The sequence below is a fragment of the Mus musculus genome, chromosome 2, assembly GCF_000001635.26.
Source record: "Mus musculus strain C57BL/6J chromosome 2, GRCm38.p6 C57BL/6J".
NCBI classification, from domain to species: domain Eukaryota; kingdom Metazoa; phylum Chordata; class Mammalia; order Rodentia; family Muridae; genus Mus; species Mus musculus.
Genome location: NC_000068.7, coordinates 62,618,102 through 62,631,166, shown reverse-complemented (window position 1 = coordinate 62,631,166; position 13,065 = coordinate 62,618,102). Strand labels below are relative to the sequence as shown.

The following is a 13,065-nucleotide window of genomic DNA, read 5'->3' as shown; positions in this document are numbered from 1 at the left end:
GCATTGCCTTTCCCAAATTGACACAGTGACTTCTAAACAGCAACTGCGCATTTTAGAACTGTTAATGTGGCTGTCGGGATGTAGATGCCTCTTCTGCCTTCTGAAGTCACTGGAGATTTTAGAACAAGAAAATATCACAGAATTTTGATGTTTTCTTAGACCATATTCACATGGAAGACTCCAAAGGGACTTAACCCATTCTATGGGTTATTTTAATTCTGTACATTTCCAGAAAAGTTAGAGTCATTTCTAAATATCTGTTATTGCTTTGTCAAAACAAGTGAGTAGTTACCTTTTAACTTGGAGATTTTATTATTACATTTAGGAAATAAAGTGCCGTGGTAAAACAAAAGTGTAGTAAATGAGATTTCAAACAAGGGAAATGCTATTGAGTTTGGAAGAAACACTTTTATGTAACACTGCATAACAACAAACCCGGAAGCTTCTCTTCTGGATCCATTAGAGCACCTTGTTTGGACTCTAGAAATGCAAGTACCTCAGAATGATCAGCAGAGGGCGCTTTGACATTTATAAAGAGAAAGGATTTCTCCAAGAGTGAAAAATGATAATGTAACTAGCCATGTGTGAATACATAGGGCCCATGACCCAGCACGCATGTGTATATTTTGATTTATATATTCGTTCACGTGAAGATTTTAAAATTCTACCCCAGCTAATGAGCTCACCAACCTGCTTGTTTTCAGACTGTAATACCTTCTTTTTCATTCCCCCATATGTTCAACTCCTTAGGTTTATCCGGTGACATTATGCTTTGGAATATATTGTGGATATATTTTGCATAGATCATGTTCTGTAGGAGGGGTTTTAAAAATTGACCTTTATAAAACAGCCTCTTTCTCCCTGGTCCAATCTGTCACAGCACTTTTTGTTATTGTTGTTTTGTTTTGTTATTTTGTTTTTTGTTTTTTGTTTTTGTTTTTGTTGTTGTTTTCCTTTTCATAGACCAAAGACCAATCTTAGGCTTGGTCTATACTTATTTCTGTGAAAGTGTCACAAAATTTATCCTTGCACTTAAGGATCAGAATAACATTCCATATCACTATCCTGTAGAAAATCTAGTGATTTTTAGAAACCTAGAAATAAATGCCACAACATTTGAAGCTAAAGGAAGATCACTGTGGTAGCAATATATTACTGTTTCAGAATTGGCTCAAATTGAGTGAGTTATCTTTTATATTTCCTTAAATTTAGTTATTACCATTGACTTCTGAGAATTTGCAGTGCTACTGGGGCCATTTAAGGGTAGGGAGTAATTTGAAGAGAGAGGGAGGGGAAGGAAGGAATATGAATATGTTGTGATTAATGCTTATAAAGGATTTTATGTTTCTTTTCAAACTGAGCGTATTGTGTGACTCACAACTGCACAGCTGTCTTAAAAGGGCTACAGTCAGTCATCCAGAGTTCAACGATAATGCCATAGGTATTTTTATCCGTATGAAAACTGAGTGGTGTGATTCTACAGTGAAATTAATTTAGACTGGTTTATTTTATCACTACAAACAACATTTTTAGCAGAATCATAACAGATTTTAATTTGTTTATCAGATCTTACCTTCTCTATCCTGAGTTGCAAAGGACTGAAAGCCAGACTCCCAGCAAGAAGGAAGTGAGTTGGTCAGATCATACCAAACCATTGTGTTCATATCTTAAAATTATACGACCTTGGTAAGAAAACAGATATTACATGCTCCCAAGAAGAAACAGTAATTACGCCATGGAAAATCAATGGAAAGGAAAGAAAAGCCCCAAGTCTAGGGGTTAAAGGGTTCAGAGGCAGACTTGAGTGGGAAGGTAGGTTACCCCAAAGAAGTTTAGCTAGGAGGGAAGGACAGACATTTGTCTGAGCCAGGGAGGGCTGCCTTATGGTGGGATTATGAACAGGGGTGACTGATAACATTTCAGACTGAGTGGATGTCATTAGTAAGGGAAGTTATACAAAAGCTGTGGTGTGTCATAAATGTGATGTAACAGGGTTGCAGGGGACAGAAATGCAAGAATTGTTGTTGAGCATTACCTGTGCACCCTTAATGATATCTGCACTTGTACTTCCCTGCTGTCTGGTTCGGGTTGCTTAGAGTCTTCAGCCTTTCCAACAGGCATCTCTGAATTTAAAGCATTTCCAGTTCACATCTTCCAGTCCACGGTCCTGTTAATGTCAAGACTTCTAGTGTGGTCATCAAGGTCTACAGTTGTGACTGACCACACTTCAAAACATTGTGCCTTCATCATTAAGTTAAGGAACAAGCTCTTCTGGTGGGTATAGTAGCTTTTACACCCCTATATTTTAATCAGTTCTTTCTGTGTTTGGACCCCAGCGCAAAGGATAACTAACAGGCCGAGATGATACAAGTTAAGCCAACATCATCACAAATGATTCACATTTAATTCTAGCTGACATATTTCTGTGTGTGTGTGTGTGTGTGTGTGTGCACACACACACACACATCTATAAACAGGAGCAGAGAGAAGCTCCGTGGATGGCCATGTGGGCCTGTGGCTCTGAGAGAGATTTTCTTTTTCTCTTTGGGGAACTCATTTCCTAGAAGCTTGGATCCAGGATAGAATATGCAAGGTGGGTGGAGGTGGCTTCTCTCCATTCTGCAGGAACACATGTTCCCTGGCACACAGAGCGAACTATGACAGACCAAAATGTGAGCGTGTGTGTGTAGATCCATATACATAGAGCTGAAAATAAAAGTAATCTATTTCCTCTCAAAGAAAAGATTGTTATTTCTAAAGAAAAGGAAATATGTATTATTAGCAGAATGAAAGAAAGCACGCGTAAGGGGTCCGAGCAGCCTTGGGTCTGTTCCAACATGAGGACGTGCTTCAAGCTTTTGGGATAATCTTTGACAGGAGGATTACGAAACTGGAGGAAATATGGATATGATGCTCAAGTTCAAGGCAAGGTCACAGTAAGAGAAAAGCAGACTACACTGGGAGATGAGATCCAGTGAGGTGTAGACCCTGTCTCTACCAGCTCCGGAGAGAGTAGAACAGGGAGTATTATTCTTCACCAAGAATGTAAACCCACTTTTCATCACGGTAAAGCTATGGTGGATTGTTGCAAGAACGAAAAGATAGAGTCTGTAGAATGAAAAGTTTCTAGGCTAGGAGAAAGTCTACCTGGGGGGAAAAGAAGTTGGTTTTTACCTAAGGAAGCCCAGCTCCTTGAAGAAAACACAGTATTGTTCATTGCTTGCTATATTAGTATATTCCAGCAGAGGGCAGACGTTGCACGAAAATGAATTTAAACTCGCCAACCCCCCCCCCTTCTCTATTTTTTTCTTTCAATATTTTATTGCTTTTTTTTTTTTTTTGGTTTCTAAACAATTTTAAAATGTTTTAAAAGTATTTGAGGTCTATAGCATGTTAAAATAAAAATTTTCTTAGATTCCAGTAATTTTTTTTACTGTTACCAAGATATTCAAAACGTGTTTCCAAAATGAAGAGTTTTTGCCTCCCCCCCCCCCCCGGACATGGTTTTACAGCCCCTCTTAGAGATCTACTGTCATTGTAAGCAAAGCTATTGTTTTTATCTTACTTGTTAAGTTATTATTCTTTATTTTTCTTATTTTGAAAATCCATTCTATCTCATAATTGAACAAGTATAACTTTCTGTGTTTACAATTAATTAGATATAGACAACTATATTAATAGACATGACTGCCATTTTCAAATTTATTTTTTAGTTGGCTTTGATAATTCCCTTAGAAGAAAATGACATATGTAAAAGTCAATTAAACCCACTTAACACTATGATTCCAATATTTGATACAACTCTACAAGAGTTTGAATTTATTCCCCTTCTTGTCCCTGATTTAACAGGATCATTATGACAATAAAATTTAAAACTATAGAAGTGACTATATATTTTTAAATAAAAGCAAGCCACCTGTGAGCAGTGGCTGAACTCAGATCTGGGAGACTACAATGGTCTCCAACACACCTGTCCTCTTCAAAGCAAAGCCCTAACTTCAGCCTCTAATTTGTGTGTCTTCTTTAAAAGGAAACATGCAACATACATGACTGTGGATATTGGAACCTCCCAGATTGACCTGCCTTGAAAAATTCAAAGACAAAAACAAGAGAATCCTAAGTAAATCAGTTGTAGCAATTCCATTTTGGTGCATAAACTTAAAACATTGTTTGCTGTTGTTGTAACATAATAGGTCAATCATTTCTTGGTATTGCTTTTCTGGAGGTGTGTGTATGTGTACATGTGTGCATATGCCCACATGCATGCACATTTTCTTAAATTGAATTCAAACAAAAACTACAGGGAAGGAAGTTTTAGTGTTGCTGGAGATATACGACTTTCTTTAATGATAAATTTGTTTTCTTTTTAATAACTCTATTTCTAAGAAAGAACAAATAAAATTGCACAAAAATGTGCTGCTTGGGAAAGTACATTATTTTATTTAATTTTTTTTTATTTTTCTGAGGAAGGAGAAGCTGGGTGTTTGTATACACTTTGAACAAAGCAATGGAGCGCTCTGGCCTCCTTGCTGCTACAGTTATCTCAAACAGAGCTGCTGCAAATGAGTTTGTGCTTTGAAGACAGAAGTGTCCCTTGGTGATGTGCGTGCAGACGTGAGTGTGGAGGAATGGGTGGAAAGTTGGTGGTGTCCATCCGTGAGTCAGAATATCTTAGCAACGTGCAAACGTCTCTCTTAACTTGTTTCTTGGAAAGATAAGATGGTTTAAGTTTTTATGGAAAATTTGACATTGCGGCAAAATTGATTTCTTAACGTGAGCTTCATTTCCTTTAGCACCAAGGATGCAGAAGCTTAAAGAGCTCCTGCACTCAATTGGTGAGCCGTGCTTGCTGTGAGTAAGAAACCCTGAGATGCTGGGTGACATGGATGAATCATTGAACCTCTTTGAGTATCTGTTTCTCACCTATAAAGTTGATGTGCTAATGGGGGTATCTACTGCAGAAGAGGCTATCATAATTTGCATTATATCTGGGGAAAGCTTTGAGCTCAGTGTTTTGCCACTGGGCAAGATTTCATTGTGAAATCTGCATAACCAAATAATGAACTTAATCAACCATGCTCTGTATTTAGTAGCAATACTAATTAATATTATCAATTAATAATTATCAATAAATTATCTCTTCACTCTATTTAAAGCTTCCACCACAAACTCACATATACTAGAACAAAGCTGGGGAAAATTCTTGACTTTATGTATGCTGAGAATAAGCTTAAGATTATAGTTTGATTGCTAATTATTGGAAAATGAAGGCAAAGGTCAAATAGGATCTCCATACCTATTACACTCACTGAAAAAATGTATCAGAAACGATACCTAATTTCTAGATTATATTTATTGGCATTTTCTGGCCACTTTAATATACTCCAGCTCTCAACTCTACATTTAAAATAACAAATGGAAAATATGTCGAAATTTACTTTTTGCCACAGAAATCTTGGCCTATATGTCTAGACGTGGAATTATCTTTGCAATGACATTTTCCCATCTCATTTTACACCTTGCCTTTCCCTTACAAATCATATTCTCTTTTCATCAGTACATCTGCCCAAAACGCTCTTCGACTTGACAGTTCTATCCCACACTCGCCTCTGAGCTTCTAACAAGACATACCTCTGGGAATTGCAAAGTGCCATATTTAAAATCTCTCTGTGAGATATACAGGTTTTCCCGTGTAATCATGAGGGATTCCTCAAATCTGAGTTCCGGAGCTAATCTGTGACAACTGATAAGCACAGTATTTTCACATTAGTGTATTTATGTTGTGCTAATATACTTAAACAGTATGTATGTCCATTGAGAGTCTTTGCACAACTTCCTTTTCAGCTTCTAATCTTTGACGATGATGTCTCACATGTTTGATTAGCATGGGCTGAATTTCTATGTTATCATTCGATGTCAATGGACTAAATCAAATTGTAGGGAGAGGCCTAATATGCCAAGAACATACTTCACAGGAACAAAGGCACAACAACAAAAAGCAGGGAATGACTGATACACACAAGGCGTGAATGACTCTCAAATATTCCTTTAAGTTAAAGGAAGGCTGTATGGTGCATGAATCCACCATACCATGGCATTCTGGAAAGGGTAAAGCCATGGAGTCAGGAACCAGACCAGAGACAGGCAAGGGACAGGAAGAAAGTGTTGAGAGCAAAGCAGCTTGAGCGGACTTGTAGGATGATGGATACATCGTCATTGTAGTAGTGGCTACAGGCAGAACGGGAAATGTTTGTCAAACTCATTAACCATACACTCAAAAGGAGTGGCCTTCATAATGAAGCTGGATTCATCTGGTTCAGAATGAGTAACCTCATAACATGAAGAATGTACTGGTAACCTTGAACTGTACAGCTTTTCCTTCTCAAGCCAATAATATACCAATAATATACCAGTGATACACTGTGTACCTGCTTTCGTCTATTCCTATTTCAGTGCTAGAAAATGTGGCACTGATATGTTTTGGCCTATATGTCTAGAACTGGAATTATAATGATACTAGTTTTAAATAACTTACAGATATCTTAATATAGTTTACTAGTGTTTGGAAATGAAATGATAATTGCCTAATGAGTTATAAGTATAACTATTACACACTAGAACTAATTACAAGAACATTATAAGATAGAATGTCACATCCTTTTTATAGGTAGGAGAGCATCATTTGATTTTCATTTCAATGAAGCTCTCCTGCCAGCGGGATATTGTGTCTAGCGTTGCACAGTAGATATCAAATTGTAAAAGGTAATTGATACCACACCCACCTTACATAAGAGGGGCCTAGGATCCCAGCAACCTGAGCAGCAAGTTTCACAGGTCTTTCTGATTCCAAGTCAGCTTCAAGAACTCCTGTGCCCTGAGATTTCTCAGTTGAATGTTAGTTCTGATCCTTGACAACGAGACAGCGTACATCTTGGGAGATGAGCTGGAGAAGAAAGGAGGGTGTCAAAAATGAATGACCCTGACCTGGGAGAGCAGCCATGGGACCCAGTGAAGGGCATACACTTGCCATTCATACTTCTGGTTGATGGCAGCTTCCTGTAATTATAGTAAAGAGAAACACTTCCAGACTCACAGACTCTAGCGAATGTAATGCCAAACGTCAGTCATGTTCTCTTTGAGAAGATCCCTTTTCAGCTCTTTGAATTCATGTTTATTTATCTCTGGAAGGGTAATTCCATAGCTGGTCAGCAGCTCTGTATACTTTATTAAATTTTATACCTTGCTCATTCCACTATCATTTTTTACATGAAACAGCCCAGTGGTTTTTTTTTAATATATATACTAATTTTTGTTTAAAAGTTGCTTTTAAGCTTAGAGATTCTTTTTCAGGAGACAGAATTTATGTGCACAGGTAAGATCCATAATTCAACTCACAGATGCGCAGGGCTTCACTCTTACTTTCCCGTTGGGTGCTAAGGACTGTGGGTAGGTAACAGGGATTTGAGTCATCCTGGGTAGCTGCTGATCCACAGCGGGATGTTTTCAGTGGAGCCTGGGAGACACTCTTTACCTTTTCTTCAGGCTTGCTTGGGTGTGCCTTCCCCACTTGCATTGAACTGTATGTGCTGTGTGCTGTAGAGGTGTGCAGCTAAAATACGTTTATTCTCAGAAATATTTTTTAAATATTTTAAAATGTTTTCCTTTGCAGAATCAGACACAAGTTTGGCAGAAGGAAGTGTCAGCTGCTTCGATGAAAGTCTTGGACATAACAGCAACATGGGCAGGGATTCAGGCACCATGGGAAGTGATTCAGGTACTGCCTAACTGTTGTGTAAACCTGAAAAAAAAGTGTGAAATAAGACACCATAGAGTGGAACGCACGGGGGCTGTGCGTAGCCTCCCTAATGGATTTATGCAATTAAGGCAATTTTTTTTCAACAGCGAGTCATTTTGGAACTTTGCCACTTACTTTCTTTAACAGTATGACTTGCTCAAGTCTTACAAGGAAACTCTAATCCTGATCTAGTGTGTGTCTTTTGGTCAGGCGTAAGCCACGTTTCATAGACTCGCGGTGCCTATTCTATTTGTGAGATCTGCTTGTGTGAATTTAACTGCACTCCTATCCTCTGTGCAGTTTGGCATAATTATCTCTTACAGGATTGTCAAAGGTACTAAGGCAGGAAATTGACACTGCCGACGAAGTTAATGTGACTACACATGATAAATAGGGCTCCTCTCAAAACGAGAGCCTAGCTTGAAATTACACGTAAAGCTAACTGAGATCTGATTTGGTTGTGGGAGTAGCAGAGCAAACATGGGGGCTTGGTCAGTAAATGAAAACTTGAGTAGGTATCTCCCATCCTGTTCTCCCATATTGGCTGCCTCTCACACCCGCAGGAAGTGAGAACCCCTGCTTCCCAGCGTTCCCCTATTTTTATCAATACCTCCTCTTATTAGACTTTCTAACTTGCCAGCTTGATCGATGCGAATTATCTCATTCTATCTCTTGAATGTGTGGTTTCCGAGAGCTGGAGGGTTAGCATCTTTTAACTGTGGCTGACAGGTTATTGATGTCCCACTCTTCCCCTTTCAATATTAGCCTCAAAGTCTGAAGAAAATGCCCTGCAAAAATTAACAAACAAAATGAGTTGGCAATGACCCAGTTAAGGACCAGGGGGAAACTGACAAATTAAGAAATAAGTTATTACTTATTACTTACTCTTCTTTGTGATTGGATTGCTTCTACTTAGAAAATACTGCATGGTTCATTTGTTCTGCATTGTCAGATTTATAGAACTATAGATCAATAATAGGGGGAAATATTTTCCATAGGCATGTTCATTTGCCTTAAAAGTGTTTGAAGTCAGATTAGACCATGCTTCTATTATATATATGTATGTGTGTGTGTATATATGTATACATATATTTCCCTCTGAGCACTCCTGCATTCTTTACAAGTTAGTGTGAGGAAAGCCAGTTCACCAAATGTCAGTCATGACTTTGTCATTTAAAAAAAGGGGGGGGGGGTAGAAGTCAGGTTTTTTTTTTTTCTGTTCAGTACGGTCAGTGTTAAGTTCTGGGTGTGGATTAAATGTGACATTCTGTCTTTGTTGCGAAATAGTTAAATTTAATACCACTTCTACTGTATGCCACTGATGCTAGAACTCTAAATATACTCTAGCTGATAGTTACAATCCATATGGGTTGTTTTAAGCTGCTTTGCCCTATCCTAATTTGTATTTGTCTAAGTAAGGGCTTTTCAACAATATTCATTCACTCAATAAATATCTAAAACACATCCTCTATTTGCAGGGCATTTTGCCTACTTAGAGCTGTTAGCAAATGTATTTGCTGATTTCTAGTCTTCAATGTGGCATGAAAGACATGATAAATCTGAACGCAACCTACTTTTGAAAAGCAAATACATTTTCAAAGGCAAATAACATCTTTAAAAGCAAATGCATTTTCCAAGGACGCCCTTCATGGTCTAAATGAACCAATGTTTAGGGGCAAATAATGATTTTTGCATAGTGCGCAGTAAAATTGAGAAGTGATAACATTTGTGAAGTGTTTGACCCTTAAGTGCATACCAAAGCCAAGTAGAAGTCGTTTAATAAGAGCTTTTGGTAAATTGCTGAAAGGTTAAATGCACGTTGGCTCATTGAATAATACTGCAAGAGCTGAAATTGTTTTTACCTTTTAGGCTGATGTCACAAGGGACCTTAATCTCCATATCATTCATCCCCCTTCAAAGGTGGCACAGGCAATTGTATTGTGATCTTTGCAGACATGTCATACTGTAGCAGAATGTAATTGCTAGTACTTTTTGGGCTTAAATAGTCTAATTAGGATACCAGATTTCTCTTTCCCCCAGTTTTAAAAAGATATATTGCTTCTCAGAGCAGTGACACTTTTTGTCAATCCATATTGACCTGATATGGAGAATGTGCCTCCTGCTATTTTGAGAAGATGTCTATTAATATTTGTCCAATAGGAATGTTTTTCCCCCGTGGTTACACACTATAGGTAAGAGGATGCTTTGTCGATTTCAAACACATGCAGCGGCAGACCTTTCCTCTCCAAGAATAACTCAGCTGTCAAAATCCATGTGAGAATGAAATTTGCCACATGGTGTAGTTCCAATAGAATATTATTATTTAAACTCTATTTCATTGCATCTTTGACCATTTACATGTCATAATATAATTTAAAAATCTTCAACTGGCTTTTGTTTTAAAAGAATGTGCAGTGTATTTCAAAGCCTGACACTATGTAAAATACCATTTTCATTATTGGGTTTAATTGATTATAATCTGGGTTATACTGATGATATAATTGGGTCATATTGATTACATAATTGGGTTATATTGATTACATCAGAGAGAGAGGAAAGAAGAAAATAAATAAACCAAAAGGAAACATTTCGTTTTTGCCTGATGCTGGCTCATGGCTCATTGGTTCCAGCCCAGTTTTCTCCTTCTGGTGACAGAGAAGATGAAACTCTTTTTTTCATTGCTTATATGGATGATTTTTTCCCCATCCTTGTGTCAAAAGATGTGATAAGGCAAGAATCAGGCAGAATATTTAGCACTAACCCAGCATATTTCTTTGGATGTTTTTCTCACATCGAATCCAACTCTATTTTTCTTCTCCAAATCCACGCTATTTTTTCTGTTTTAAAACTCTTGGCTGCCCACTGGACTTCCTAGTCTTGACTCAAAAATATGTAAGATCATTTATTTACCTAGACTGCTATATCGGGTAAATTATATATTATCTCAATTTCTTATATTGAGGTCCTTTGGGAAACAAATTCTCAGGCTGGATAGGTGGTTCAACTGTTAGAGCCTAGGCTCACAACCAAAAATATAAGAGAAATAAACTCACTTTGGCAGAATAGCATATAATAGGTGCGTTCAGAATGAATTACTGGCACATGTAGCAGTGAAACCTCATAACTTTGATTCTGGGGTCAAACCTTAAAAGCAATAGACCTTTGACTCTTCTAATCCCTTTTAGTTCTGATAATATAATAAAAACCCACCTTACTTTATTTGCTTCTTTTCTCATCCCTTAACCACATACTTGACAAGAAACAACTTAGGAGAAGAAACAATTACTCCAGCCTGTGGTTTAGGGGATAACAGTCGACCATGGTAGAACCAGCATGGAGGGCCTGTCACTCCTGACTGTAGAAGCAGGAGAGGGAATTGTCTTGCTTATTTCTCTGGCAGCCTAATAGGAAGCAAGTTGTTCAGGCTGTAACTCAAAGATTCCCCTCAGGTCAGCCCAGCTACCGACTTCCTGCAGCTAGACCCAACCATCCAGTTATCTTCCCAAAGCAGAGCTACCTTTGGAGAACACAGGAGATGGTGGGCCTCTTCACTTCCAGACTCTAACATGTACACTGGGGGCTCATTCATTTTACTTGGGTTTTAGGTTTCTGGAAGAGAGACAGAGAAAATCCTTAGGTTTCTTTTTTCTCTTTTTAAATTAAGTTTTGCTACCAAAATGATATAATAGAAAAATAAAAATCAAAGTGGGAAATTTATTACCAAAAAGTATATACAATTAAATTACTATGAGGAATGCAATTTTTTATCATTCTTAAATCTATACCAAAATTTTGATAGAGTAAAATTAATGGAGAATTTATTGATATGGATTTCTGTGTCTTGATTTAGATACTGCTTAAAATATATCTTTCATTATAAGCTTGCTCTTTTGGGAAAAGTTGGGTAATTCATGCTTTCAGTAGAGAAGAAATATTAAAATTTTCATTACCTAAAAAAGCCACTTGGTGGAAAAGAAATGTTATCGTTAAATTAATCTGAACCTTACAGAAATATAATGGGAAGTGAATTTAAAATGCTGGTGATTCGTGTGATTTTTTTTTTCATAAAAAACATTGAATGACTCAGCGGATGATCCAACCATAGCTTAAGTGTATTGCATCTGTGGTTATTCATGTGTAGAAGGCAAATGTCCTACTTACTCGGTAAATGGTTCTCACTAAGTGGTTTTTGGTGTGAATTTTCCTACCTGTTCAGATAGTTCTATCTCAGCAAGTTAAAACCCACTAAAACGGAATCAACGGTTTGCGGGAAATGGAGCTGTCAGCAAGTTCTTTAAAGTTAATGGGATGGTGTTAGTTTAGTCTTACTGTGGCCATTGATAAGGGAGTAAGCACTCACCCAGTGTGTGCTGGAGGGCTGATAAGCACGGTCATCTCATCTTTTCTGATGCTGTAAAGCACAGGTGGGTGTTTAAGTTGAAATAATATTTGTTTTCCTACATTCCACTTTGTGAGCAGTACATTTTAGATCCTTTCCTCTTGGCCAAGAAGATGAGAAAACGTGGTCCCTTCTGAACAAAATATATCTAAAACAAGATATGTGTCATAATAAAATTACTCTAGCGTTTATGAAATCACTATGTTAGCACTTACTTTGTCAGCATTTTTTATTTTAAAAATGCATATTATGGAACTACTTGTAATAAATATATTTTGATTTGGGTTTCAGGAGAACAAATGTATGGAGACCTGCATATCAGGAAATAATAATAGAAATCTAAAACAACATGGCAAATTGATGACAGTTTAGCTGAAAACTGCATAATTATGTTTTATCTGTTGATGGAAACATTACTAAGTAAAGGCCGGTATAGGTAGCGCTTTCCTGTTCCCTAAATATGCTTTCTAGTCTGGTAGCCTCAAACGCAAATGATCTCCACACTCTCTGTCTCTTTGACTCTGTTTTTCCTGTCTCTGTCTCTCTGTGTTTCTCTGTGTCTCTGTTTCTCTCCCTCACAGACGAGCACACGCACACATGTGTGCATGCCCTCATGCGGGCGCGCGCGCGCACACACACACACACACACAAGCACAGAAGCAGCTCTTGATGTCCTAAGTGCCACTTGTACAGATTCTGTCAACTGTGTATCCAAACTATATTTTAAAATTTATACTGAATAGATAGAAATATTTTGTCATTACTCCTTAAACAATAAAAAACAGCTTTTTATAAAGCACTCACACTATATCAGATTTGTAAGTAGAAATAATTTGTAAGAAGATATATATGCACACTTCATACAATTTAT

The 13,065-nt window shown here is 37.5% G+C and overlaps 1 protein-coding gene and 1 long non-coding RNA gene across 4 annotated transcripts in view; one reads left to right on the top strand and one right to left on the bottom strand.

Annotated features, from left to right (window-relative positions):
- Ifih1 (interferon induced with helicase C domain 1) overlaps positions 1-13,065 on the top strand; it is a 50,638-nt gene that overhangs the window by 15,089 nt on the left and 22,484 nt on the right. For 2 of the 3 annotated variants that reach the window (NM_001164477.1, NM_027835.3), the window contains one exon: positions 7,670-7,774. In NM_001164477.1, the coding sequence (NP_001157949.1) occupies positions 7,670-7,774 (105 nt within the window). Of the gene's footprint in view, positions 1-4,495; positions 4,615-7,669; positions 7,775-13,065 lie in introns of those variants that run through there. The other variant, XM_006500187.4, reaches the window with a different exon arrangement.
- Gm39839 lies at positions 7,673-11,215 on the bottom strand. Its single transcript, XR_866370.3, has 3 exons — positions 11,006-11,215; positions 8,406-8,583; positions 7,673-7,798 (listed from the first exon to the last, which is right to left on the bottom strand). It is a non-coding gene; the product is annotated as a predicted gene, 39839 (long non-coding RNA).